At 41.3% G+C, this 25,777-nt stretch overlaps 1 protein-coding gene across 1 annotated transcript in view; it reads left to right on the top strand.

The window, feature by feature from the left end:
• LOC124266219 (phospholipid-transporting ATPase IA-like) overlaps positions 1–25,777 on the top strand; it is a 124,624-nt gene that overhangs the window by 62,868 nt on the left and 35,979 nt on the right. Inside the window, 24 exon segments of the mRNA XM_046701030.1 lie at positions 2,041–2,155; positions 3,925–3,994; positions 9,917–10,044; positions 11,163–11,233; positions 12,472–12,569; positions 13,052–13,160; positions 15,488–15,521; positions 15,523–15,616; positions 16,587–16,664; positions 17,212–17,300; positions 17,844–17,910; positions 18,260–18,371; positions 18,952–19,034; positions 20,185–20,234; positions 20,515–20,584; positions 21,275–21,359; positions 21,685–21,824; positions 22,308–22,355; positions 22,760–22,850; positions 23,578–23,642; positions 23,996–24,085; positions 24,501–24,583; positions 24,745–24,850; positions 25,337–25,414. Of these exon segments, the coding sequence (XP_046556986.1) occupies positions 2,041–2,155; positions 3,925–3,994; positions 9,917–10,044; positions 11,163–11,233; positions 12,472–12,569; positions 13,052–13,160; positions 15,488–15,521; positions 15,523–15,616; positions 16,587–16,664; positions 17,212–17,300; positions 17,844–17,910; positions 18,260–18,371; positions 18,952–19,034; positions 20,185–20,234; positions 20,515–20,584; positions 21,275–21,359; positions 21,685–21,824; positions 22,308–22,355; positions 22,760–22,850; positions 23,578–23,642; positions 23,996–24,085; positions 24,501–24,583; positions 24,745–24,850; positions 25,337–25,414 (2,054 nt within the window).

The following is a 25,777-nucleotide window of genomic DNA, read 5'->3' as shown; positions in this document are numbered from 1 at the left end:
CTTATACAACAGTTCACAGCTGTATTCCTTAAAACTGTCATAGTCGTATCAGACTAAACCCTGTAGGATCCCAGCTGGAACTGATCTCCAGTAACATGTTCTGGTCATAGCAGGCAACCATATGGATCAGGTGGTACTTCTGGGGACTTGGTTGGTTGGGTGTCCTGGTACCGGACGGTGTGGATCGTGACATGCTCACAATATTGATCACTGTACTAGCTGGTCCAGACGCGGTTATATACAGGCTGTAGTCACGTAGATAGAATATTGATGTGCATAGTGTTAAACAACAAGCCAACAAACACTACCTAAAGTAGGCATGTGGAGTAGATCAATTGTTAGTCATTTTAAGTTTGATCAAAGTCACTATGAGTCATCTTTTGTGTTGTAAGTCAAATGAGCCACGAAGCTTTACACTAATTACACTGAAATGTCACAATTTCACACCGTGTGTGTGTGTGTGTGTGTGTGTGTGTGTGTGTGTGTGTGTGTGTGTGTGTGTGTGTGTGTGTGTGTGTGTGTGTGTGTGTGTGTGTGTGTGTGTGTGTGTGTCTTAAAGTGTTCGCTCATCATGCTGAAGCTCCAGGTTTTGATTTCCCACATGGGTACAACGTGTGAAGCCCACTTTTGGTGTCCCCTGCGGTGATATTGCTGGTATTTTCCTTAAAGTGGTGAAAAAATATGCACGCACTCACTCACTCACTCACTCTGCCTTGCACTAAGTGCATGCTTGTGAAGCTGTTTAGTCCCGTCTAGTGCTGCTGTTCAGTGCTACCTCACTGATCTACCATGCTGCAGTAACACTGATGCCACACTGTGACACAGTGTAATGATTCTGAGCCAACCAATCCTTGTTTTCATGCTGAGTGAGAGGCGGGGTAACAACAACTACCATACTTGTCTATGTGTGTCACAGCCAGGGATTGAACCACCCCCCTTCCACTCTCCAGGCACTCTCTAGCCCTGGTACTGCAGTGATAGTACTCCAGTAACATAAACTTACAAGTGTAGAAATGCTATTGCCACTTTTCAGAATGATAATCAATTGTTGGAATCATTCAGTGTGTTCCTGTTGAAGAACTGTTGCACAACAATTAGTGGTGTAACGGGGAGCAGGTGTTTCGTTTCGTGCAGACAGTTTACTTCCGGGTGTTGGTCGTTAACTTGCGTTAGTAACTGTACCTTCGCCGAAGTTAATTGCAGGAAATGTATTTCCTGCGGGGTTTGGGTATCATACTTTGATTCTGTTTCGTCGGTGGTTGAATTGTTTTCGCCGCCATTTTCTGTTGCAGTCAGGTTGTTTGGTATGAGCAATTCTGATTGGTGGTGGGCAGATTGGCTGGCCAATCGTGTCGAGGTTGTTATGTAAGACGTAGGGCAGCTGCAGGGTATTTAAGCGCGTAACACGAATTGTTCAGTGTCTGTATGAACGTCGACCGATCAGAGGTGAGGTTATCCACCGCAATATGTCCTGTGATGGGACTCCAAGATGTTCCGTGACGGAACAATGAGTCCCGACTCCATTCCCTATTTTATTTGTGAAAAACATACAACCTGCTGAAATACTTTATTCCTGATTTGGTAGTGTTATTTGTGAGTTACGCATTAGCCATGACAGTGTGGGACAGTAGAGGGGATCCGTCAAAACTGTCTCTGATCTTGTTCTCTGTCAGTTCTGGGCTAAATTTACAGTCCCAAAGGTTTTTGTGGATTTATTGTCCTGTATTCTGATCTCATACTGCTCTCTGAAAGGTGTGAAGTTTCTGTCTGCCACAAGTCCAATTTAGACAGATTCCCCAGTATCTGGCGGTGTCTGTCATCTGTCATTGAACCTGTCTTTAATTCCTTTTGTGTTATGGATAGATGTGGAATGATTGATTGAACCACATTCATCACACTTTGTTTCTGCATTGTACGTAGACAAAATGTTGAAGAATCAGGTTGTATATCTACAGATTCACACACTCGATCATGGTTCTTGGTGTGGAATCTGTTTCTTTACAGACATTAATAATGTTGATATTTGTTTTCCCATTTCAGTTTTCCGCAACTCTTCCTGGCAGACAGTAAAATGGACAGAAGTCGTCGTCGGAGATATAATCAAGGTCGTCAATGGAGGTTTCTTTCCTGCCGACCTTATCCTTCTGTCATCAAGGTCAGTTGTCACCGTCTCTTCAAATTCCTATGAACTTTACAAAGTGTCAGTTCTATATATGTGAATATGAATTAATCTTTTAGAATGACCTTGATGAGAATACCTTTGGCACTAGTTTTGTGTTTGACAATCGTACACTCACTTTGGAAATTCAGATAAAGGTTAGCAACCTTTGCACATTTTGACACTCGCTTTTTCCAAAATAAGCCTTCTCCAGAAATATGGCTCGATGTTCAAACTGGACACTTCCATTCAAGACATGGGCGGTGGGGTAGCCTAATGGTTAAAGCGTTGGCTCATCACTCCGAAGACCCGGGTTCGAATCCCCACATGGGTACAATGTGTGAAGCCCATTTCACCGTGATGTTGCTGGAATATTGTGAAAACCAAACTCAGTCAGTCAGTCCATTCAAGACTACCCCAGTTCTCAATTCAAAATGTGAAAACATAACAAAAGAACAGTCTTGAATTTTAGCTGATTGCTGATTGTGTGGCATTACCTCCCATGGGCTGTGCAAAGTCTTTCCATTTAATGTTCATCCCATGGAAGCAAGTGATGGATGATGGAGTCAGTCCAGCCAGTAGCTGCCAGAGGAATGCCCTTTTTATGTTTTGATCTTGTGTGATTACAAAACACATTCCTACTGTCACTTTTCTGATCTGGTATGCGACGCCCTGATTGGTCAGATGAAAGGTTGTTCTGCCTGGTAATAGAATGTCGTCCGATCTGTTTGATGATAATGATGACTCAACTCTGATTTCATCTCATCACACCATAGTGTACCACCAGATTGATGTAACCACTGGATAGTGGTTGTTGCCCATTTTGTGTCAGTCATCAAGGAAATGAACTTATATTACATCACAAATGGTTCCTGAAAGTGGGAGACAAACATCTGCAGCATGTTTATGTTTAATTCATAATGTTGGCTTGTCAACCTCCCAGTGGGTATGCTCAAGCAGCTAAGTCATCACTTAATGACAATGCTTAAACATTCATGAAGCTGCTTGTGGATGTTGGGAGATTGCTGAAAGGGAAGTGTAAGAATATTGATCTCAACATGGTGTTTTGTCAGCTGAAAGCAGTGGGATCATTTCTCACAGTGTTTCATTATGTTCAAACAAATAATTTATAAGGTTACGTTGCAATGAAAAATCTTCGTTTATTATTTATTTTTATTTTTTTGCTTTTAATCCAAGTTTTAAGATATTGTTTCAATAACAGTCATTGAACAATTGGTTGTTGTAAATTTGTATGTTTATTTCAAGACTAGTCCAATTAGAAATGAAATTTTTGTGTTTAAATAACAAAGCCCTTCCTTAAAATAGTAGAGAATTGATCTGAAATATTCCTGTGACTTTACTGGAAAAAGTGTCTTGGAATCAAAAGTCTTTTTTTAACAAGGCCACAAATTCAAGGGAGGTAACTGAGTTGGCAATGTCTGCTGCAGAAGGAAATCTGAATGTTTGATAATTGAAGGGTGACATGGAACAGGAGAAGAAAATGTTGCTATTTATCTTGATCACTAGAGTATCACAGCTTATTATTCTACTTGCCTAACAAAAATAATACTTCACAGCTGTAATGGTGGGATGGGTGCTTTCGTGATAGAGGAGTGTTGTCAACGTCAGGCCATATCACAGTTTGTTTTATATCAAACTGTATCATCTGTTTATATCAGTGATCGTTTTGGTGAGAAACCAATTCTATGACTTACTGTGAACTGTCAAGTGAGATATTTCTAACTTAATGAATAAATGTTTTTCAGTGAGCCCCAAGCCATGTGTTACATCGAGACCTCCAACCTAGATGGAGAGACCAACTTGAAGTTGAGACAGGTGCGTTGGAGAACACTATGTTTGTCATGTGTGTAAATGTGTACTGGTACTGTACTTCATAAGGAGAGTCTGCCCAGATGCGTGTTGTGTGTAAATGTGTAACACCAAGAAACTCCATTCACATGTGTGTAATGCATGTCCAGTCATTGTTGCCCCTAAAACCTATTGTCTCTTGTATTCAAAAATAGAGAAACTTCCTTAAAACAGTGATATAGAAAATCCAAGCCTACTCTCAGACCCCCCAATATTCAAAGAATTATGTTGTCTTCTTTGAATGGCATTCTAGATGTTGAGGAGATGACTGACTGACTGAGTTTGGTTTTACGCCGATTTAGCAATATTCCAGCAACATTACGGTGGGGGACACCAGAAATGGGCTTCACACATTGTGCCCATGTGGGGATTTGAACCCGGGTCTTCGGAGTGACGAGCCAACGCTTTAACCATTAGGCTACCCCACCGCCCCTTGAGGAAATGAAGGATGAGGACAATTTTATATATATATACAACTTCTTTATTCTGTATAGGTGATGTTTTAACATAGATTCTAATGTCACTAACATCTTATTTCAAAACGTCGCCTATACCGAATAAAGACGTTGTATATCCATATATTCTCCATATACTCTGAATCTGCGAGAGTGGTACAGCTGATTAGTCGCCTATACCGAATAAAGACGTTGTATATCCATATATTCTCCATAGACTCTGAATCTGCGAGAGTGGTACAGCTGATTAGTGGCCTATACAGAATAAAGGCGTTGTATATCCCTATATTCTCCATAGACTCTGAATCTGGGAGAGTGGTACAGCTGATTAGTGGCCTATACAGAATAAAGAGGCGTTGTATATCCCTATATTCTCCATAGACTCTGAATCTGGGAGAGTGGTACAGCTGATTAGTGGCCTATACAGAATAAAGGCGTTGTATATCCCTATATTCTCCATAGACTCTGAATCTGGGAGAGTGGTACAGCTGATTAGTGGCCTATACAGAATAAAGGCGTTGTATATCCCTATATTCTCCATAGACTCTGAATCTGTGAGAGTGGTACAGCTGATTAGTTGCCTATACAGAATAAAAGGCGTTGTATATCCCTATATTCTCCATAGACTCTGAATCTGGGAGAGTGGTACAGCTGATTAGTGGCCTATACAGAAATAAAAAGGCGTTGTATATCCCTATATTCTCCATAGACTCTGAATCTGGGAGAGTGGTACAGCTGATTAGTGGCCTATACAGAATAAAGGCGTTTATATCCCTATATTCTCCATAGACTCTGAATCTGGGAGAGTGTGGTACAGCTGATTAGTGGCCTATACAGAATAAAAGGCGTTGTATATCCCTATATTCTCCATAGACTCTGAATCTGGGAGAAGTGGTACAGCTGATTAGTGGCCTATACAGAATAAAGGCGTTGTATATATCCTATATTCTCCATAGACTCTGAATCTGTGAGGGGTGGTACAGCTGATTAGTGGCCTATACAGAATGGAAAAGGCGTTGTATATCCCTATATTCTCCATAGACTCTGAATCTGGGAGAGTGGGTACAGCTGATTAGTTGCCTATACAGAATAAAGGCGTTGTATATCCCTATATTCTCCATAGACTCTGAATCTGTGAGAGTGGGTACAGCTGATTAGTGGCCTATACAGAATAAAGGCGTTGTATATCCCTATATTCTCCATAGACTCTGAATCTGTGAGAGAGTGGTACAGCAGCTGATTAGTTGCCTATACAGAATAAAAAAAAGGCGTTGTATATCCATATATATTCTCCATAGACTCTGAATCTGGGAGAGTGGTACAGCTGATTAGTGGCCTATACAGAATAAAGGCGTTGTATATCCCTATATTCTTCAATGACATGTTGTTCAGACTCTGAATCTGGGAGAGTGGGTACAGCTGATTAGTGGCCTATACAGAATAAAGGCGTTGTATATATCCCTATATTCTCCATAGACTCTGAATCTGGGAGAGTGAGTACAGCTGATTAGTGGCCTATACAGAATAAAGGCGTTGTATATCCCTATATTCTCCATAGACTCTGAATCTGGGAGAGTGGTACAGCTGATTGGTGGCCTATACAGAATAAAGGCGTTGTATATCCCTATATTCTCCATAGACTCTGAATCTGGGAGAGTGGTACAGCTGATTAGTGGCCTATACAGAATAAAGGCGTTGTATATCCCTATATTCTCTCCATAGACTCTGAATCTGGGGGAGGTGGTACAGCTGATTAAGTGGCCTATACAGAATAAAGGCGTTGTATATCCTATATTCTCCATAGACTCTGAATCTGTGAGAGTGGTACAGCTGATTAGTGGCCTATACAGAATAAAGGCGTTGTATATCCCTATATTCTTCAATGACATGTTGTTCAGACTCTGAATCTGGGAGAGTGGTACAGCTGATTAGTGGCCTATACAGAATAAAAGGCGTTGTATATCCCTATATTCTCCATAGACTCTGAATCTGGGAGAGTGAATTTTACAGCTGATTAGTGGCCTATACAGAATAAAAGGCGTTGTATATCCTATATTCTCCATAGACTCTGAATCTGGGAGAGTGGTACAGCTGATTAGTGGCCTATACAGAATAAAGAGGCGTTGTATATCCCTATATTCTCCATAGACTCTGAATCTGGGAGAGTGGTACAGCTGATTAGTGGCCTATACAGAATAAAGGCGTTGTATATCCCTATATTCTCCATAGACTCTGAATCTGGGAGAGTGGTACAGCTGATTAGTGGCCTATACAGAATAAAGAAGCGTTGTATATCCCTATATTCTCCATAGACTCTGAATCTGGGAGAGTGGTACAGCTGATTAGTGGCCTATACAGAATAAAGGCGTTGTATATCCCTATATTCTCAATAGACTCTGAATCTGGGAGAGTGGTACAGCTGATTAGTGGCCTATACAGAATAAAGGCGTTGTATATCCCTATATTCTCCATAGACTCTGAATCTGTGAGAGTGGTACAGCTGATTAGTGGCCTATACAGAATAAAGGCGTTGTATATCCTATATTCTCCATAGACTCTGAATCTGTGAGAGTGGGTACAGCTGATTAGTGGCCTATACAGAATAAAGAGGCGTTGTATATCCTATATTCTCCATAAACTCTGAATCTGGGAGAGTGGTACAGCTAGCTGATTAGTGGCCTATACAGAATAAAGGCGTTGTATATCCCTATATTCTCCGTAGACTCTGAATCTGGGAGAGTGGTACAGCTGATTAGTGGCCTATACAGAATAAAAGGCGTTGTATATCCCTATATTCTTCAATGACATGTTGTTCAGACTCTGAATCTGGGAGAGTGGTACAGCTGATTAGTGGCCCTATACAGAATAAAGAGGCGTTGTATATCCCTATATTCTCCATAGACTCTGAATCTGGGAGAGTGGTACAGCTGATTAGTGGCCTATACAGAATAAAGAGGCGTTGTATATCCCTATATTCTCCATAGACTCTGAATCTGGGAGAGTGGTACAGCTGATTAGGTGGCCTATACAGAATAAAGGCGTTGTATATCCCTATATTCTCCATAGACTCTGAATCTGTGAGAGTGGTACAGCTGATTAGTGGCCTATACAGAATAAAGGCGTTGTATATCCTATATTCTCCATAGACTCTGAATCTGGGAGAGTGGTACAGCTGATTAGTGGCCTATACAGAATAAAAGGCGTTGTATATCCCTATATTCTCCATAGACTCTGAATCTGTGAGAGTTGGTACAGCTGATTAGTGGCCTATACAGAATAAAAAGGCGTTGTATATCCCTATATTCTCCATAGACTCTGAATCTGGGAGAGTGGTACAGCTGATTAGTTGCCTATACAGAATAAAGGCGTTGTATATCCCTATATTCTCCATAGACTCTGAATCTGTGAGAGTGGTACAGCTGATTAGTGGCCTATACAGAATAAAGGCGTTGTATATCCCTATATTCTCCATAGACTCTGAATCTGTGAGAGTGGTACAGCTGATTAGTTGCCTATACAGAATAAAAGGCGTTGTATATCCATATATTCTCCATAGACTCTGAATCTTGGAAGTGGTACAGCTGATTAGTGGCCTATACAGAATAAAGGCGTTGTATATCCCTATATTCTTCAATGACATGTTGTTCAGACTCTGAATCTGGGAGAGTGGTACAGCTGATTAGTGGCCTATACAGAATAAAAAGGCGTTGTATATCCCTATATATTCTCCATAGACTCTGAATCTGGGAGAGTGGTACAGCTGATTAGTGGCCTATACAGAATAAAGGCGTTGTATATCCCTATATTCTCCATAGACTCTGAATCTGGGAGAGTGGTACAGCTGATTAGTGGCCTATACAGAATAAAGGCGTTGTATATCCCTATATTCTCCATAGACTCTGAATCTGGGAGGAGAGTGGTACAGCTGATTAGTGGCTCACTATACAGAATAAAGGCGTTGTATATCCCTATATTCTCCATAGACTCTGAATCTGGGAGAGTGGTACTTTTTTAGCTGATTAGTGGCCTATACAGAATAAAAGGCGTTGTATATCCCTATATTCTCCATAGACTCTGAATTTGTGAGGTGGTACAGCTGATTAGTGGCCTATACAGAATAAAAGGCGTTGTATATCCCTATATTCTTCAATGACATGTTGTTCAGACTCTGAATCTGGGAGAGTGGGTACAGCTGATTAGTGGCCTATACAGAATAAAGGCGTTGTATATCCCTATATTCTCCATAGACTCTGAATCTGGGAGAGTGGTACAGCTGATTAGTGGCCTATACAGAATAAAGAAGCGTTGTATATCCTATATTCTCCATAGACTCTGAATCTGGGAGAGTGGTACAGCTGATTAGTGGCCTATACAGAATAAAGGCGTTGTATATCCCTATATTCTCCATAGACTCTGAATCTGGGAGAGTGGTACAGCTGATTAGTGGCCTATACAGAATAAAGGCGTTGTATATCCCTATATTCTCCATAGACTCTGAATCTGGGAGAGTGGTACAGCTGATTAGTGGCCTATACAGAATAAAGGCGTTGTATATCCTATATTCTCCATAGACTCTGAATCTGGGAGAGTGGTACAGCTGATTAGTGGCCTATACAGAATAAAAGGCGTTGTATATCCCTATATTCTCAATAGACTCTGAATCTGGGAAGTGGTACAGCTGATTAGTGGCCTATACAGAATAAAGACGTTGTATATCCCTATATTCTCCATAGACTCTGAATCTGTGAGAGTGGTACAGCTGATTAGTGGCCTATACAGAATAAAGGCGTTGTATATCCCTATATTCTCCATAGACTCTGAATCTGAGAGAGTGGTACAGCTGATTAGTGGCCTATACAGAATAAAGGCGTTGTATATCCCTATATTCTCCATGAACTCTGAATCTGGGAGAGTGGTACAGCTGATTAGTGGCCTATACAGAATAAAGGCGTTGTATATCCCTATATTCTCCGTAGACTCTGAATCTGGGAGAGTGGTACAGCTGATTAGTGGCCTATACAGAATAAAGGCGTTGTATATCCCTATATTCTCCATAGACTCTGAATCTGGGAGAGTGGTACAGCTGATTAGTGGCCTATACAGAATAAAGACGTTGTATATCCATATATTCTCCATATACTCTGAATCTGCGAGAGTGGTACAGCTGATTAGTCGCCTATACCGAATAAAGACGTTGTATATCCATATATTCTCCATAGACTCTGAATCTGCGAGAGTGGTACAGCTGATTAGTGGCCTATATACAGAATAAAGGCGTTGTATATCCCTATATTCTCCATAGACTCTGAATCTGCGAGAGTGGTACAGCTGATTAGTCGCCTATACCGAATAAAGACGTTGTATATCCATATATTCTCCATAGACTCTGAATCTGCGAGAGTGGTACAGCTGATTAGTGGCTGACGTGTTTCAGGGAGTACCAAAAACAGCCAAGTTGCTGACGGGAGAGGATCTTCAAGACTTCAAGGGAAATGTGGAGTGTGAGCTCCCTAACAGACATCTTTATGACTTCGTCGGAAACATCAGACCACAAAATTCTATGTAAGATTCTAAGTGTTGACCCAGATCTTGATTGATGAACAATTATTGGGATTAACTGGAATTATCCGTTGCCAAAGTCTGATATTCTTGTTTAATGTGGCAAACTTGAAAAATTAATGCTTTTATCAGAAAACATCACTGTACCGATGGCACGTCATCAGAGAAATGTATTCATTGTTTGTTCTAAGATATGCTAAGATATTTCTTTCAAGTAAGAGAGTTAATAGGATGTTAAGAAATACTGATGATGATGATGATGATGATGATGACGATGGTTGTTGAGGATTGATGATGATGATGATGATGATGATGATGATGACGATGGTTGTTGACTATTGATGATGATGATGATGATGATGATGATGACGATGGTTGTTGAGGATTGATCATGATGATGATGACGATGGTTGTTGGACGATTGATGATGATGATGTTGTTGTTTTGATGATGATGATGCGATGGTTGTTGACGATTGATGATGATGATGATGATGATGTTGTTGTTGTGATTGATGATGATGATGATGGTTGTTGATGCGATGGTTGTTGTGATTGATGCTGATGATGGTTGTTGATGATGAGCGATGGTTGTTGACGATTGATGATGATGATGATGATGATGATGATGGTTGTTGATGATTGATGATGATGGCGATGGTTGTTGACGATTGATTGATGATGATGATGATGGTTGTTGTTGTTGATTGATGATGATGGTTGTTGTTGTTGCAATTGATGATGATGATGATGATGATGATGGCGATGGTTGTTGACAATTGATGATGATGGCAATGGTTGTTGATGATTGATGATGATGATAGTTGATGATGATGGTTGTTGCGATGATGATGATGATGATGATGATGGTTGTTGATGGCGATGGTTGTTGATGATTGATGATGATGATGGTTGTTGATGATGATGATGATGATGATGATGATGATGATGATGATGATGATGGTTGTTGACGATTGATGATGATGACGATGGTTGTTGACGATTGATGATGATGATGATGGTTGTTGTTGATTGATGATGATGATGATGATGGTTGTTGACGATTGATGATGATGATAATGAGGAGGAGGAGGATGACTGTATGTTCATGTTTGTATCCAGGGCCATCCCTGTAGGACCAGACCAGCTGCTGCTCAGGGGGGCAATACTCAAGAACACAAACTGGATCTTTGGTACGTGATTTATGGTGTGACTTGACTTGTAATCCCAAATGGGTACTCATTATCTGAGACACTAAAATGTGCAATGCCAATTTACATCCCACAGATTTTCCCTGATTAAAATCATTGGTGTGTTGTACGCTTGTCCACTTGGTAGCTGTGATCAGACCTGGGTAACCGTGGAATCCCAAAAGTTAACTGACTATGACAGGACTGAAATTCTGTTCAGTGCTGGAGTGAACTCAACCAGTGAAATCCTCACAGGGGTTTTCATGAAGCAGTGTTAGACCAAACTCACATGGGTATCCCCCAACGCATGAATACCTCACATGATATCAGCAAAGCAATGATAGATGTAACTCACCAGCTTAGTGAAATCCCTATGTTGTGCACATCAATATTCCAATAGACTAATGCTTAGTCTCTGAATATATATAATTTTGATAGTAACAAACAAGGCCATTTAAATTGAAAAGGAGCCCCAGGGAGACCAGAGATTCAGAACCTGAGGAAATCTAGACTTGCTTTATTTAGGGCTTTAGCACTGCAGAGAGGGCTTGGCAGTAGGGAAAATAATGTGGTTCAGGGACTGTGAGACAGACTAATATTCCAACTACAGTGATATGTATATAGTCTTGACCAGACAATCCAGTGCTTAATGTTATGAGCAGCGTTCAGAGTTTGGTGACACACAATCAAACAAGTCATCAATCCTACACGCTTTCCAGTCATTTAGATAGCTTCTTACAAGTTTGCAAGAGAGCAGTTCTAACCTGAAGCCCCCATGGGACAATATGGAAACACTGAAGCAGTGTTTGAGGTCTGACCAAGATTGGGCTTACATACTACATACAAGAGAGAGAGAGAGTGATTAGATATTGTTTAACACAGCCACTATGGACATATTCCTGCCAGTGCAGTGACCTGTTATCCTTGTTGGTACATTTTTCCCGCTATGTAGTGAGTGAGTTTAGTTTTACGCCGCACTCAGCAATATTCCAGCTATATGGTGGCGGTCTGTAAATAATCGAGTCTGGACCAGGCAATCCAGTGATCAACAGCATGAGCATCGATCTGCACAATTAGGAACCGATGACATGTGTCAACCAAGTCAGCGAGCCTGACCACCCGATCCCGTTAGTCGCCTCTTACGACAAGCATGGGTTACTGAAGGCACATTCTAACCCGGACCTTCACAGGTCCCGCTATGTAAGATCCTCACCAGTAAACTCTCCTCCTCCGTGTTTCAGGTGCTGTCGTGTACACTGGTGCCCAGACTAAGCTTATGCTCAACTCCACGTCAGCACCACTCAAGAGGTCCAATGTTGAGAAACTGACCAATACACAGGTAAGTTGTATGATTGTTAGAACTCTGTATGACCCTGTGAGGAGTTCTAGGAGGATCAGTTCCTCTGTTGACTTGTTATAACAGAGTCTGTTTCCTCATCTAGGTAACATTTCCAGTCTAGATCTGTACTTGCAATCACTGCCATGTAGGGGATTACAACATTGTTTCATAAAACTTTTACTTATACATGGAAATGGGTGAGAGGATACATGATTTTGAAAAGATTTTAATTAAATCGCGGGCCAGCCAATTTGGCCGAGGTCAGGTGCCTGATCCCTGGTGCTCAATGTCAGCTCTGGGGACTGATGAGGGACATTTGGAATATTTTACCAGAACATGAACTGATGTACTGAGCTGGGAAGAGTTTTAATTTTACCAGTTTATTAAAATACATTTTTACTGACATCCATTCCACATGTTTCTTACTTGATGATGTGATGAAATCATGACAAACCTAGGATACAAAATGTTTCTTGTTTCAGATCTTGTTGCTGTTTGTGATTCTGGTGGTGTTATCCCTGATCAGCACGGTCGCCAACACAGTGTGGTCAAACAAGCACCAAGCCTCAGACTGGTACCTGGCCTACCACGGTGAGTTAACACAGACTGGTACCTGGCCTACCATGGTGAGTTAACACAGACTGGTACCTGGCCTACCATGGTGAGTTATAGCTAACTGACACCTGGTCTACTGCATGGTGAGTTAACACAGACTGGTACCTGGCCTACCACGGTGAGTTAACACAGACTGGTACCTGGCCTACAATGGTGAGTTACAATTCTAGTATAAACAACCTTGACCAGCTATCAAGTGCTTGGTTTCATTCAAGAGAGACAACTCTGTTAATCCTTTTCATTAGTTGTGAAGAGTTACCCCCTTTGTTTACTTGCTAGCAGGCGACATTTTCAGTGATCCTCAGTATGGATGATTTAGAGAAGAGGAAGTTGATTTTAGAGTATTATAACAAGGACATCAGATCAGCTGAAGTGATTTCAAGTAGAACAGGCATCCATTTGTCCACTGTTTTTTGTGATTTGAAAATATTGCAAATTGATATGGCATTGAGCACCAGGGAGGTGCAGGTAGGCCCAGAAAATTGACTGTCAGTGACAGGAGGCGGCTTGGTATTCTTGTTTCTAAAACAAACGAAGGAGTTTAGAAAACTTAAGGCTGGATATGATTGATAGAGGAACTGTGGCTGTCTGTAAGGAGACAATTAGAACTGAGCTGCATGCAATGGGTTGGCTGAAAAGTCGAGGAATTCCATCACCGATCATGAAACCTGAACAAAAGAAAGGCGAAGGTTGAACTGGTGCTTAGAGCATAGAAATTTTAACTGGGACAATGTGATTTTCTAATACACTGAAATTCTGGACCAAACAAACTGAAAACCTTTGTATCAGCCCAAAAGTACAGTCCGAAATTTAGCGTGTGGGGTGGCTCATCTGTGTTAGGGGCAACGCCCTCTGTGTATTTGAAGGGAATATGAACAGTGAGCGGTACACAGATATTCTCGAGGGACATTTACTTCCATCTGCTCACATGTTCTATGGAAATGTTTGGATTTTCCAGCAGGACAACGACCCAAAACATCGTTCAAAGCATTCACAGGCCTGGTTTCGGACCTAAAATATGACATAATTAGATTGGCCAAGCTAGCCCTGACCTAAATCCAATAGAAAATGTTTGGGGACTTATGAAGGAAAGTGTCAATAAGAAAAATCTGACAAATATTGCTGAAATGAAGGGGTGGTCCAATATTGGGACAGCATGGACCACGACTTTCTAACTTCTTTGATCAGTAGTATGCCCCGCCGCATTGAAGCCTGCATTGCTGCCCATGGTGACTTGACAAAATACTAACTGTTCACCTGTTTTGAATCTGGAGTTATGTTCTGCTAATATTCACATTTAATAATATCGTGAGTAATGAGTGAAAAAATAAATAATTACAATCTTTAAATTCTCAATAATTTCTGGTTGTACTGTAAAAACAGACTGGTATCTGGCCTACCATGGTAAGTTAACACAGACTGGTACCTGGCCTACCACGGTGAGTTAACACAGACTGGTACCTGGCCTACCACGGTGAGTTAACACAGACTGGTACCTGGCCTACCATGGTGAGTTATAGCTAACTGACACCTGGCATACCATGGTGAGTTAGTGGAGACTGCTACATGGCCTACCATGGTGAGTTAACACAGACATACTTAGCCTACCATGGTGAGTAAACACAGACTGGTACCTGGCCTATCACGGTGAGTTAACACAGACTGGTACCTGGCCTACCATGGTGAGTTAACACAGACTGGTACCTGGCCTACCACGGTGAGTTATAGCTAGCTGCCACCTGGCCTACCACGGTGAGTTATAGCTAGCTGCCACCTGGCCTACCACGGTGAGTAATAGCTAGCTGCCACCTGGCCTACCACGGTGAGTTATAGCTAGCTGCCACCTGGCCTACGGTGGTGAGACTGCTACCTAGGTAGTGCAGACTGCTACCTAAGCCTACTAAACAGTGTTGACTGCTTTTAAGTTAATCTCTCGATAGCTTAACTGCTCATGTGTCCTTTGGAAGTTGCATATAGGGATAAAAATAGTGGCTGAAACAGGACTTGTCTGTCAGACAATTCTGTTTGAATGCTAATGGGCAAGAACATACTGTGAAGCTCCCCAAATTCTCAAATGTGTGTGGTACACATAGGACTGCTGATAATGGCTGTATCCATCATCATAATGATTAGTACTTGACTTAGTTCGATGAAGATTCAGTACAATCAGTGCACCATCCATGTCACACAGATGTGCTTGTCAAACACTTCTTGCCTATAGTTTGTGCTTGAGAGGACGAGAGGCTTGTCAACATATCATTCAACCCCTACCTCCATGTTGACCTGACTCTGCTCTATTCCAGAAATGCCGCCCACCAACTCCGGCTACAACCTGCTGACATTTCATCATCCTGTACAACAACCTGATCCCCATCAGTTTACAGGTCACTCTGGAGGTGGTCAAGTTCATCCAGGCTATCTTCATCAACTGGGTAGGTCCATGTCACTACAGGGAGGGTGGTAGGTCATCTTCATCAACTGGGTAGGTCCTTGTCATTACAGATACAGGGGTAGGTCATCTTCATCAGCTGGGTAGGTCCTTGTCATTACAGATACAGGGGTAGGTCATCTTCATCAGCTGGGTAGGTCCTTGTCATTACAGATACAGGGGTAGGTCATCTTCATCAACTGGATAGGTCCTTGTCATTACAGATACAGGGGGTCCTTGTCATTACAGATACAGGGTAGTCACCTTCATCAACTGGGGATAGTCACCTTCATCAACCCTTGTCATTACAGATACAGGGGTAGGTCATCTTCATCAGCTGGATAGGCCCTTGTCATTACAGATACAGGGGGTAGGTCTTGTCTTCATCAGCTGGATCATCTTCATCCTTAGGTCATGTCATTACAGATACAGGGGTAGGTCATCTTCATCAACTGGATAGGCCCTTGTCATTACAGATACAGGGGTAGGTCATCTTCATCAGCTGGGTAGGCCCTTGTCATTACAGATACAGGGGTAGGTCACCTTCATCAACTGGATAGGTCCTTGTCATTACAGATACAGGGTAGGTCATCTTCATCAACTGGATAGGCCCTTGTCATTACAGATACAGGGGTAGGTCACCTTCATCAACAGGATAGGTCCTTGTCATTACCGGGAGAGGGTAGGTCATTTTCATCAACTGGGTAGGTCCTTGTCATTTCAGGGAGGGGGTAGGTCATCTTCATCAACTGAGTAGGCCAATCCATTATAGGGTGGTTCAATTTCATCAACTGGGTAGGTCAAGCCAATTGCAGGGTGGAGGGTTGGCCATCTTCATCAACTGGATAGGTCCATTCAATTACAGACAGAGGGGTAGGTCATCTTCAACTCGGTAGGTCCATGTTGTTACAGGGAGGATTATTTTAGACTGCATCAAGACCATGAAACATTATGTTGGTGCGGGTTTATTCCAGGACCGAGACATGTACTACGCTGAGACAGACACCCCAGCCATGGCCCGGACCTCCAACCTTAACGAGGAGCTGGGACAGGTGAGGACATTTATTACAACTAAATAGAAGTCTGTGTAGTGCAGTATCCATACACTAAGGTATAACCTTACTTAGAGTAGATGTTTTCATAACAGTTGAAAGAAGATTTCCCAAATACATTCTTGGTAAGACTAACCCTGGTCTTGTGACCTGATGACTCAACATATTCCTCATGATATCCACCACGGTATTTTATGTCTGATGTGATACATCTGTAATATTTTGTTATTCTGTTGTTTGAACAACTCTCAGAAACAACAGCCACAGCATTGTCAGATTATTTCAGGTTATCTAGTGGCATGTTTTGCAAGGCAAACACAGATGTCACCTTATTTCTTTTCCTCGGTATACATCTAAGAAGTGTGCTACACTGTATGGTTAATTTGATTGAGGTCCACCAGTTTGAAAAACAAAACTTGAAGTGAAGTAATATGTTTAGTATACTGATAAGGACCAAAATAGTAATATTTAGTCAAAGATGTGGTTGAGTAGCATAAACTAAGCTTGTCAAGTCATCATCACGTCACACAAAGTGTCTCTGCTACAGGTGAAGTACATCTTCTCAGACAAGACTGGCACACTTACTAAGAATGTCATGGAATTCCGGAAGTGTACCATAGCTGGCATCGCTTACGGGTGAGTGTCTCTGTTGTGAGAAATGTCTCTCTTAACCTTTAAGCTCTGGGTTAGAATATTGGCCTTCAGCAACCCTTGCTTGACGTAAGAGGCGACTAACTGGATCGGGTGGTCAGGCTCACTGACTTGGTTGACACATGTCCTCGCTTCTCACTTGCGCAGATCAATGCTCATGCTGTTGATCACTGGATTGTCTGGTCCAGACTCGATTATTTATAGACTGGAATATTCCCGAGTGTGGCATAAAACTAAACTCACTCATAACCTTTAAGGTTATAACTTTAGATTACTTGAATTGGGGGCTTAAAGGTCACTTCTACCTAATGCTCGTCATCAGTGTTGGCATCAGGATAGTAGACACATTGTGTGACCTGTCTGTCATCATAAGCATTGTGCTGTGCTCCCTGATCACTGACAGACTACCATGGCTGGAATGGTACTGACTGCTCTGTGTTTTATCATCTATAAAATGTACTGTTTCATTTTTCATTTTAACTACTAGACTTCTATCAGCATCTGAGAGCATATCTGTTTGTCCTGCAGGAATAATGATGAAAGCGTCCACAAGTTTGACGATGAATCTCTAATGGAGAATCTCAAATCCAACCATGTAAGTATTTCCAATGATATTCATCATTCAGACTGGCTTCCACAGGCGATATTACTTGGCTGAGATCAAATGATATCTTCTGAAACATATTGCTTCAAAATGCTTCTCAGACCACAGTGACATCATCGTTTACCTACAAATGTTCTCAGTGAACATATGTTTGTTTTGCTCAAGAAGGAGTACCTACAGACACAAAAGTAACTAATCCTCTGGGACACAAAAGTCTTAACTAATCTATGTTAAAGTAGGGGAGTTACGATCATCTTAAGCTCGGACTAGTATAAGAAAATATAAACTTTTGAGGCTATTGTAGTGTCACACTTAGCTGCATGAGTTATCTCCCCTGCAGGTGACGTCATCCACAATTCAGGACTTCCTGACGCTCCTGGCAGTGTGCCATACTGTAGTACCTGAACGCCAACTGGAACTGAACGAAATTACCTACCAGGCATCCTCTCCAGGTACGTGGTGGCAGGCAGTGCCCTGATGGGGCTTACATAGGGCAAGAACTTAATCTAGGATTTTTGTTACCAGAGAAAACTCTATTACCAGTCAGGTCTGTATCTGCCCAAATAAATTCTTAGTGGAACTGATCACCAACACCAAGCCTGCCCCCAACATTTGCAAAGGATATAATGAAGCAAGCTTTACCCTTTTGCTATAGACATTGCACAATGTTGCCAGTAGCTTGTAGGCATGTTAAATGACATAATGAAAATCTAGCTAAAAGTGTGTATAGTAGATCGTCATGGTTTCAAATCTTGTACCAGAGTTTGCCTCTAAATGCAATCCCTGAACTCCGTATTTGATAAATGTCATGCAGGGGAGCTTCAGTCAGTACAAAAGTCAATTCAAAAAGAATTGAATGCTTAATATTTTGCTGCTTGTGATGAAGATTTTAGAGGCTCCTAAAAAATAGGGCTTCAGTTTACAGACCTTTTCTTACACGTTGTAAGGTGCTGCGCTTGATGTAGTGCCACCTAGTGGTGTATAACAGATATATCAGCACACTGGAACTCAGTATTCATGCTATGCTTGCAGATGAAGCTGCTTTGGTAAAGGCTGCACGGAAATTTGGATTTGTCTTCACAACGAGGACGCCCCAGACTGTGTCTATAGAGGTGGTAAGTGTCTGGCTCTGTAATGTCGATACAGGACCATATTTTGTCCTTGTTTGTGTTCTAGGCAGATGTATGATGTCCTACTAACATCATGCTTCTGAGATAGTGATCTTAAGAAAATGTATTGTAAGTTCATTTCATATGTAATATGGGTTGTAGATGTAAGCTCGAGTACTCCCCTAGTTAGTACATTTACAAGCAGTGTTTGGTTTTTCATTGTGATTTTTTTATGATGACAGAGCATTGCGGTTTATATCTTCCTTAGCTGAACCGGGGTAGAATAGGTCTTCAGCAACCCATTCTTGTCATAAAAGGCAACTATGCTTGTCGTAAAAGGTGACTAACGGGATCGGGTGGTCAGGCTTGCTGAATTGGTTGACACATGTCATCGGTTCCCAATTGCGCAGATCGATGCTCATGCTGTTGATCACTGGATTGTCTGGTCCAGACTCGATTATTTACAGACCGCCGCCATATAGCTGGAATATTGCTGAGTGCGGCGTAAAACTAAACTCACTCACTCACTCACTCCTTGGCTGAAGTTTGTGAATGTTCAGGCTTCATGTGAAGGGAGATTGAAATCTAGGCTATAATAAATAATTCTCATAAGAAACCACTTCACATCCAAACACCCTTCCTTATTTTGGTGTACTTCACTACCTTATTATGACTGACTGACTGAGTTTGGTTTTACGCCGCTTTTAGCAATATTCCAGCAACATCACGGCGGGGGACACCAGAAATGGGCTTCACACATTGTACCCATGTGGGGATTCGAACCCGGGTCTTCGGCGTGACGAGCCAACGCTTTAACCACTAGGCTGCCCCACCTTATTATGAACATTTATGAAAATCAGGTCCAGCGATAGTTAATGTACCTAGTCTTGATCAGTTTGTTTAAAGTACATACCAGATACTATAAAAGTAAAATGCATTCTGTCTGAAATTTGTCATAGATTTGGATGAAATTGAATATAGTTATAGAAGTCTTATATGAAGCCTATTCTTAATGCCTGTCAAAGTGGGGTCTCATCGTTCTCTCACCTTGACATTCCTGGATTCAGAAGACCTCCCCTCAGATAATCATACCATCCAATGAAACAGTTTACTCAGATATGGCATGACCTATGGATTGTATTTTTGTCTGTTTCAGTTCGGTAAAGTGGAAACCTATGAAATACTCAATGTTTTAGAATTTACAAGGTGAGTCTGACTTTTGAATTGATGTATAGTAAAACCCAAACAGTTGTACAGGAAGATGTTTCCAGGATGAATTCTATGAATTTTTCAGTGACAACTGTAAATGTATGGGTGTAAATGATAGGATATAGAGTGACATTAAACAAACAAAACAATAATCTTGAATGTGATCTTCAACCCGGTTTCACTTTAACTCAACTCACCTAAGTCGGGTGGTAGAGTCCATTCCTGGAGGTTGTTTTATCCCACATTGCGTGATCCCCGCCATATTGACATGTTTCAGTGAGAGGAAGCGGATGTCTGTGGTTGTGAAGCGTCCTGACGGTCTGATACAGCTCTACTGCAAGGAGGCGGTAAGTATAGGATTGTTCCATAGATTGTAGCTTTTACCAAACTAAAGTGTCTTTTATTTGCTTGTTCATTTAATTTGGTTTCTAACCAAAAGTTTTATTCCAAAGAGTGCCCATGTGGACCTCTATTCAACTACTGAATTGTGTGAGTATTTGTGCAGTCAAGAAGATCCTTAATCTAAATAGCAGATAAGACAAACAGCTTGCGCCTAGTGATAGTTCAGCTGTTTAATTATAGCACTAAGATCATTTGTACACCATTGTTGGGACCTGGGCTGACTGGCTGTCTGCTTGGATAGTCACTCTGGTTGGTAGGGTCCAGTCATGATTTCTGTGGATTAACAGACTAGCAACAATACTTACCCCCTCAATCACTCTCTCACTCTCTCACTCACTCACTCACTCACTCGCTCTCTCTCACTCACTCACTCACTCACTCACTCACTCACTCACTCACTCCCTCACTCTCTTGCTCCCTAACTCACTCTCTCTTACTCCCTCACTCTCTTACTCCCTCACTCTCTCACTCACACACTCACTCACTCTGTGTTCTGTGATCTCTCTCTCACTCCCCTAACTCAATCACTCTCTCTCCCTCTCTCTCTCACTCGCTCTCTCTCACTCCCTAACTCACTCACTCTTACTCACTCAACTCACTCACTACTCACTCACTCACTCCACTCTGTGTTCCAGGACACTGTGATCTACGACCGACTGGATGAGACTCAGCTGTACAGGGACATAACTCTGCAACACTTGGAGGAGTTCGCATCTATAGGTAGTTGTTAGGGATATGCTAGAAAGTGTTACTATTTGGCAGTTGTTAGGTATATAGCATGTATTTCTTTTCTGGACAGTTGAGTACGTCAGTGAATAGTGTGTCTGCTTTCAACTCCCAGCTTGATATACAAATTCAATATTGAAGCTTATTATGATCTTAAGGGTAAAACATACCATGAGCTTCTTGATAGTGTAACCTATAATTCATTTTAGAGTAGGACACTATGTCTTGATAAAGAAGATGACTTTATTTGAAATATTATGGTTGTGAATTTGGTAGTTTGCTGACACCTTCTCTAAACTGATTGTTTTGACTGATGCAGGTTTGAGGACTCTTTGTATAGCAACCGCAGACATCTCGGAGGACTTCTACGAGGAGTGGAAACACACCTTCTACAAGGCCAGCACATCTATACAGAACCGGGAGAAGAAGTTGGAGGAGGCAGCAGAGCTGATTGAGAGGGTACAACCACTTCTGTGTCTTCATGTTTCTATCAGCAGGCATGGAGAGCCCAGTCCACTCGTTTCATTTCCTGCAATTTTTCCCCGCAGATGTTTCCCTTAGGCCTATTAGGATTCTGTGATGTTGAATTTGAATCCCCAAATCTCCCTCATAGTGATTGTTTCAAATGTAATTCATCTACTCATTAATTCACTGTACAGAGTTGCATCCCTTATGTGTACCAGGAACTTGGTAATGGATCTGAATCCTGGTGTGGGTCAGTTTTGTTTTAGGTTTGTCAGTACTTTGTGCCTGTGGTTCTCTCATCAAAGCAGGTAAACATCACATATCACTCCTTCCTTAATGAGCGAAGAGAGCTCTCCAATGTTAAACCAGTGGCCATGCATGCTCAGTTGATGTGTCTTGGAGTGAGTATCTTCCACTTGTCAAGGGGAGATAACTGTGATTTAATGCACTGACTAATGTGCCCCATTGATATTGCAGAACCTGAAGCTTCTGGGTGCAACAGCTATTGAAGATAAACTGCAAGATGTAAGTGGCTCCTTGCTTTCACATATACTTTAAGATATCTGACGATGAGCTAATTGAGACCTGAGAACATTGTTACTGGAAACTGTTCATCTATTCTTCCTACTTCACCACCTCCTCTACTTCATTCTTCTTTTCTTCTTCTCTATATGGCAGCGATGTAGCTGATGTGGTGTTATATGTTAACTCACTCACTCACTCCTATTCCTACTAATTTTATTTTTCTTGTCCGTTTTCTTCTCTTCCTCAGTACCATATCTCTCTTGTTCTCAACCTTCACCTCATCCTGCCTTTCAATCCTGTTTTCTTTCTCTTAATCTTGTATTCTTCCTGATATTCTTATTGGTTTGAAGTAACATTTAAGGTTTCAATGTGTTGTACAGCTGTAATTGACTGTTTTCGTGTAGGGTGTTCCGGAAACTATAGACACACTGAGTAAGGCAGACATCAAAATCTGGGTGCTGACAGGAGACAAGCAAGAGACCGCCATTAATATTGGTATGTACTGTCAAGTGGCATGCATGGGTTCCTTGTATAAGGCTTCAGAAAACTTGCCTTTTATTCCTACTTAGCAGTGTAATAATGAAAAGCAGTAACAACTTGTATCACCTTGTGTTTGAGTTTGAAAAGCAGACAAGATTGAATTTTTAAAAGAAAGTCAAGTGATGTTATTAATGTACTGTTCCTTGGAATGGTTCCTCAGAAACAGCTGAGTAGGCATTTGGGTCAAATAAAAAAGATTCCTGAAAAACATTAATGAAAACATAGGAAGTGACATACATTTTGTGATATCTTAATTTGGGCTTCACATAACTTGCTTTGTGGTGTTTACTGGTGTGAGTTTGTGGTGTTTACTGGTGTGAGTTTTGTGGTGTGTACTGGTGTGAGTTTTGTGGTGTTTACTGGTGTGAGTTTTGTGGTGTGTACTGGTGTGAGTTTTGTGGTGTGTGTACTGGTGTGAGTTTTGTGGTGTGTACTGGTGTGAGTTGTGTGTACTGGTGTGAATTTTGTGTACTGGTGTGAATTTTGTGGTGTGTACTGGTGTGAGTTTTGTGGTGTTTACTGGTGTGAGTTTTGTGGTGTGTACTGGTGTGAGTTGTGTGTACTGGTGTGAGTTTTGTGGTGTGTACTGGTGTGAGTTTTGTGCTGTGTATTTGTTTTGTGAATAGTATTTGTGTTGTTGTTTGTGCTCGTGTGGTGTTTACACTAGTTTTGACTGTTTCAGGATACTCTTGTAAGCTGCTGACACAGAGCCTGGAGCTGATGATAATCAATGAACATAGCCTAGATGTAAGTCTACCTAGAGAAATATCTTCAACAAAGTTGTGGCAGTCAGAGTTCTTATTTGTGCAGTGTACCTTATGTACTGCTTCACTCTCTTAAAACTATACACTGGATGATTCTAGAAGTCAGTGGATATAATACTAGGTAACTCTTACAGAAAAAGTTTTGTTTTGTTAAACATTTGAACTAAATCTGTTACCTACTGCGTGATTTCTGTATGGTTTTTGTAAGTGCTTCAATTTGTGAATTTTCTAAGCAAATAGGCCACCTCTTGTACCTAATACATTATATATGATGTGCATATGAATGTGACATCATTGACAACTACTTACGGTATACTGACTTCATTCCTGCTGTAGAGTACTAGAGATGTCCTCATCAAGAGGAAGCAAGACTTTGGAGATGCTCTCGGCAAGGAGAATGATGTAGCTCTCATTATAGACGGCCAGGTGAGTACCTGTAAGCAGGAATGTTGTTAACGTGCTGCTGTTATATATATCAAGGTCTGATGATGGATGTACTAACCTCACAAGGGTTGTAGGTTTAGTGGATTTCTGGTGATCACAAGAACAAACTGAATCTGTGAAGGGATACAGTTTGATGCACAGAATATGTGACAGAATTGAAACAGCCCTACTAAATATGTATCTTATAATCTTTGATGTCTAACAATACACTGACAATATGTTTAAGTGAATTAAGCTCAGACTTAGTCTTGTAACATAATTTATGTATTTGATGTGCTTTCTGCTTCACATTGTCAAGGCATTCAACTGATAGATCAAGATACTGATGTCAGGTACATGACTGGTTAAGATGTGAAATAACATATTATTCTGTTTATTATCAATACTTTTGTTTCAGACATTAAAATATGCACTCACTTGTGACTGTCGGCACGACTTTCTTGAAATTGCTAAATCCTGCAAAGCTGTTATCTGTTGTCGGTGAGTAAAATTGACTCTATACATTATATGTCGTCATCTAAATATCGGTGTGATGGGTAGCCTAGTTGTTACAGTTTTCGTTTGCCACGCCAACAATGAATTCCCACATGTTTACATTGTGTGAAGCAACTCCTGGCTGACGATGGTGTTTGTTATTCCAGAGTGTCGCCGCTTCAGAAGGCTGAGTTGGTGGAGTTGGTGAAGTCATCACAGAAGGCCATCACCCTCGCCATTGGGGACGGTGCTAATGATGTCGGCATGATTCAGGTACACCTTCAGCTCTTATGATGCTTGTGTTGTCGGGAAACCCAATCTCTCTCTGAAATAGTAACACATTTAATAGGACCAGTTGTTACACTGGAGCATTTTCACATACATTATTAGTACATCATAAATCAGGTTTTTGTTGGACTGCCTCTGTTGTGGATAGGGAGATCGTGGCATCTGAGTAGATTAGTATGACTTAACCAGACTAGTACAAGCAGCGACACATGCAGACATTCACATACACATACATACACATACATACACATAGCTACCTTAGTGCTATAATCTTGAATGTTTCACCTCACTTCATCTCAAAACATCATGTTATAAACATACCCATCTCAAGTAACTGGATGATAGGGACACATTTTGAACTGTGATATTTTCCTTGTGTGAATTGTATCTCTGTTGTGCGTTGACATGTTCCTGGTAGAGTCTGATAAACAGTTACAGTGAGCCCGGGTTTACAGTAAAACCTTGTTTCAGGCTGCTCATGTTGGCGTGGGCATCAGTGGGATGGAGGGACTCCAAGCTGCCTGTGCATCAGACTATGCCATAGCGCAGGTAGGTCATGCTTGCTATCCCCCCGGCATGTAATGTGGGGAAATATAGTCAATGCCTCGTCCGTCTGTCCGTAATCATTTTGTTTCCGGAGCATAACTAAAAAAACGTTCAATATTTTTCAACCCAAAATGGTAGATATATCAAACAGAACCTAATGTGGTGCATTTTGCTATTTACAGATTTTTGTCATTTTATTTTTCTCTGTTTCCATGGAAACGTTTTGGACTTAGTCTTAAAGGGAGGGGTGGGCTTCGTTTCTGGAGAATAACTTAAAAACCGTTTGATATTTTTCAACAAAAATTGGTAGATATATGAGGCAGATCCCAAAATGGTGCCTTTTGCTATTTACAGATTTTTGTCATT

The sequence above is a fragment of the Haliotis rubra genome, unplaced genomic scaffold (genome assembly GCF_003918875.1).
Source record: "Haliotis rubra isolate DU_JTF1 unplaced genomic scaffold, ASM391887v1 Scf124, whole genome shotgun sequence".
In the NCBI taxonomy this organism is placed as follows: domain Eukaryota; kingdom Metazoa; phylum Mollusca; class Gastropoda; order Lepetellida; family Haliotidae; genus Haliotis; species Haliotis rubra.
Note: the sequence above shows the minus strand (reverse complement) of the source record. Positions and strands in the feature narration are given on the sequence as shown.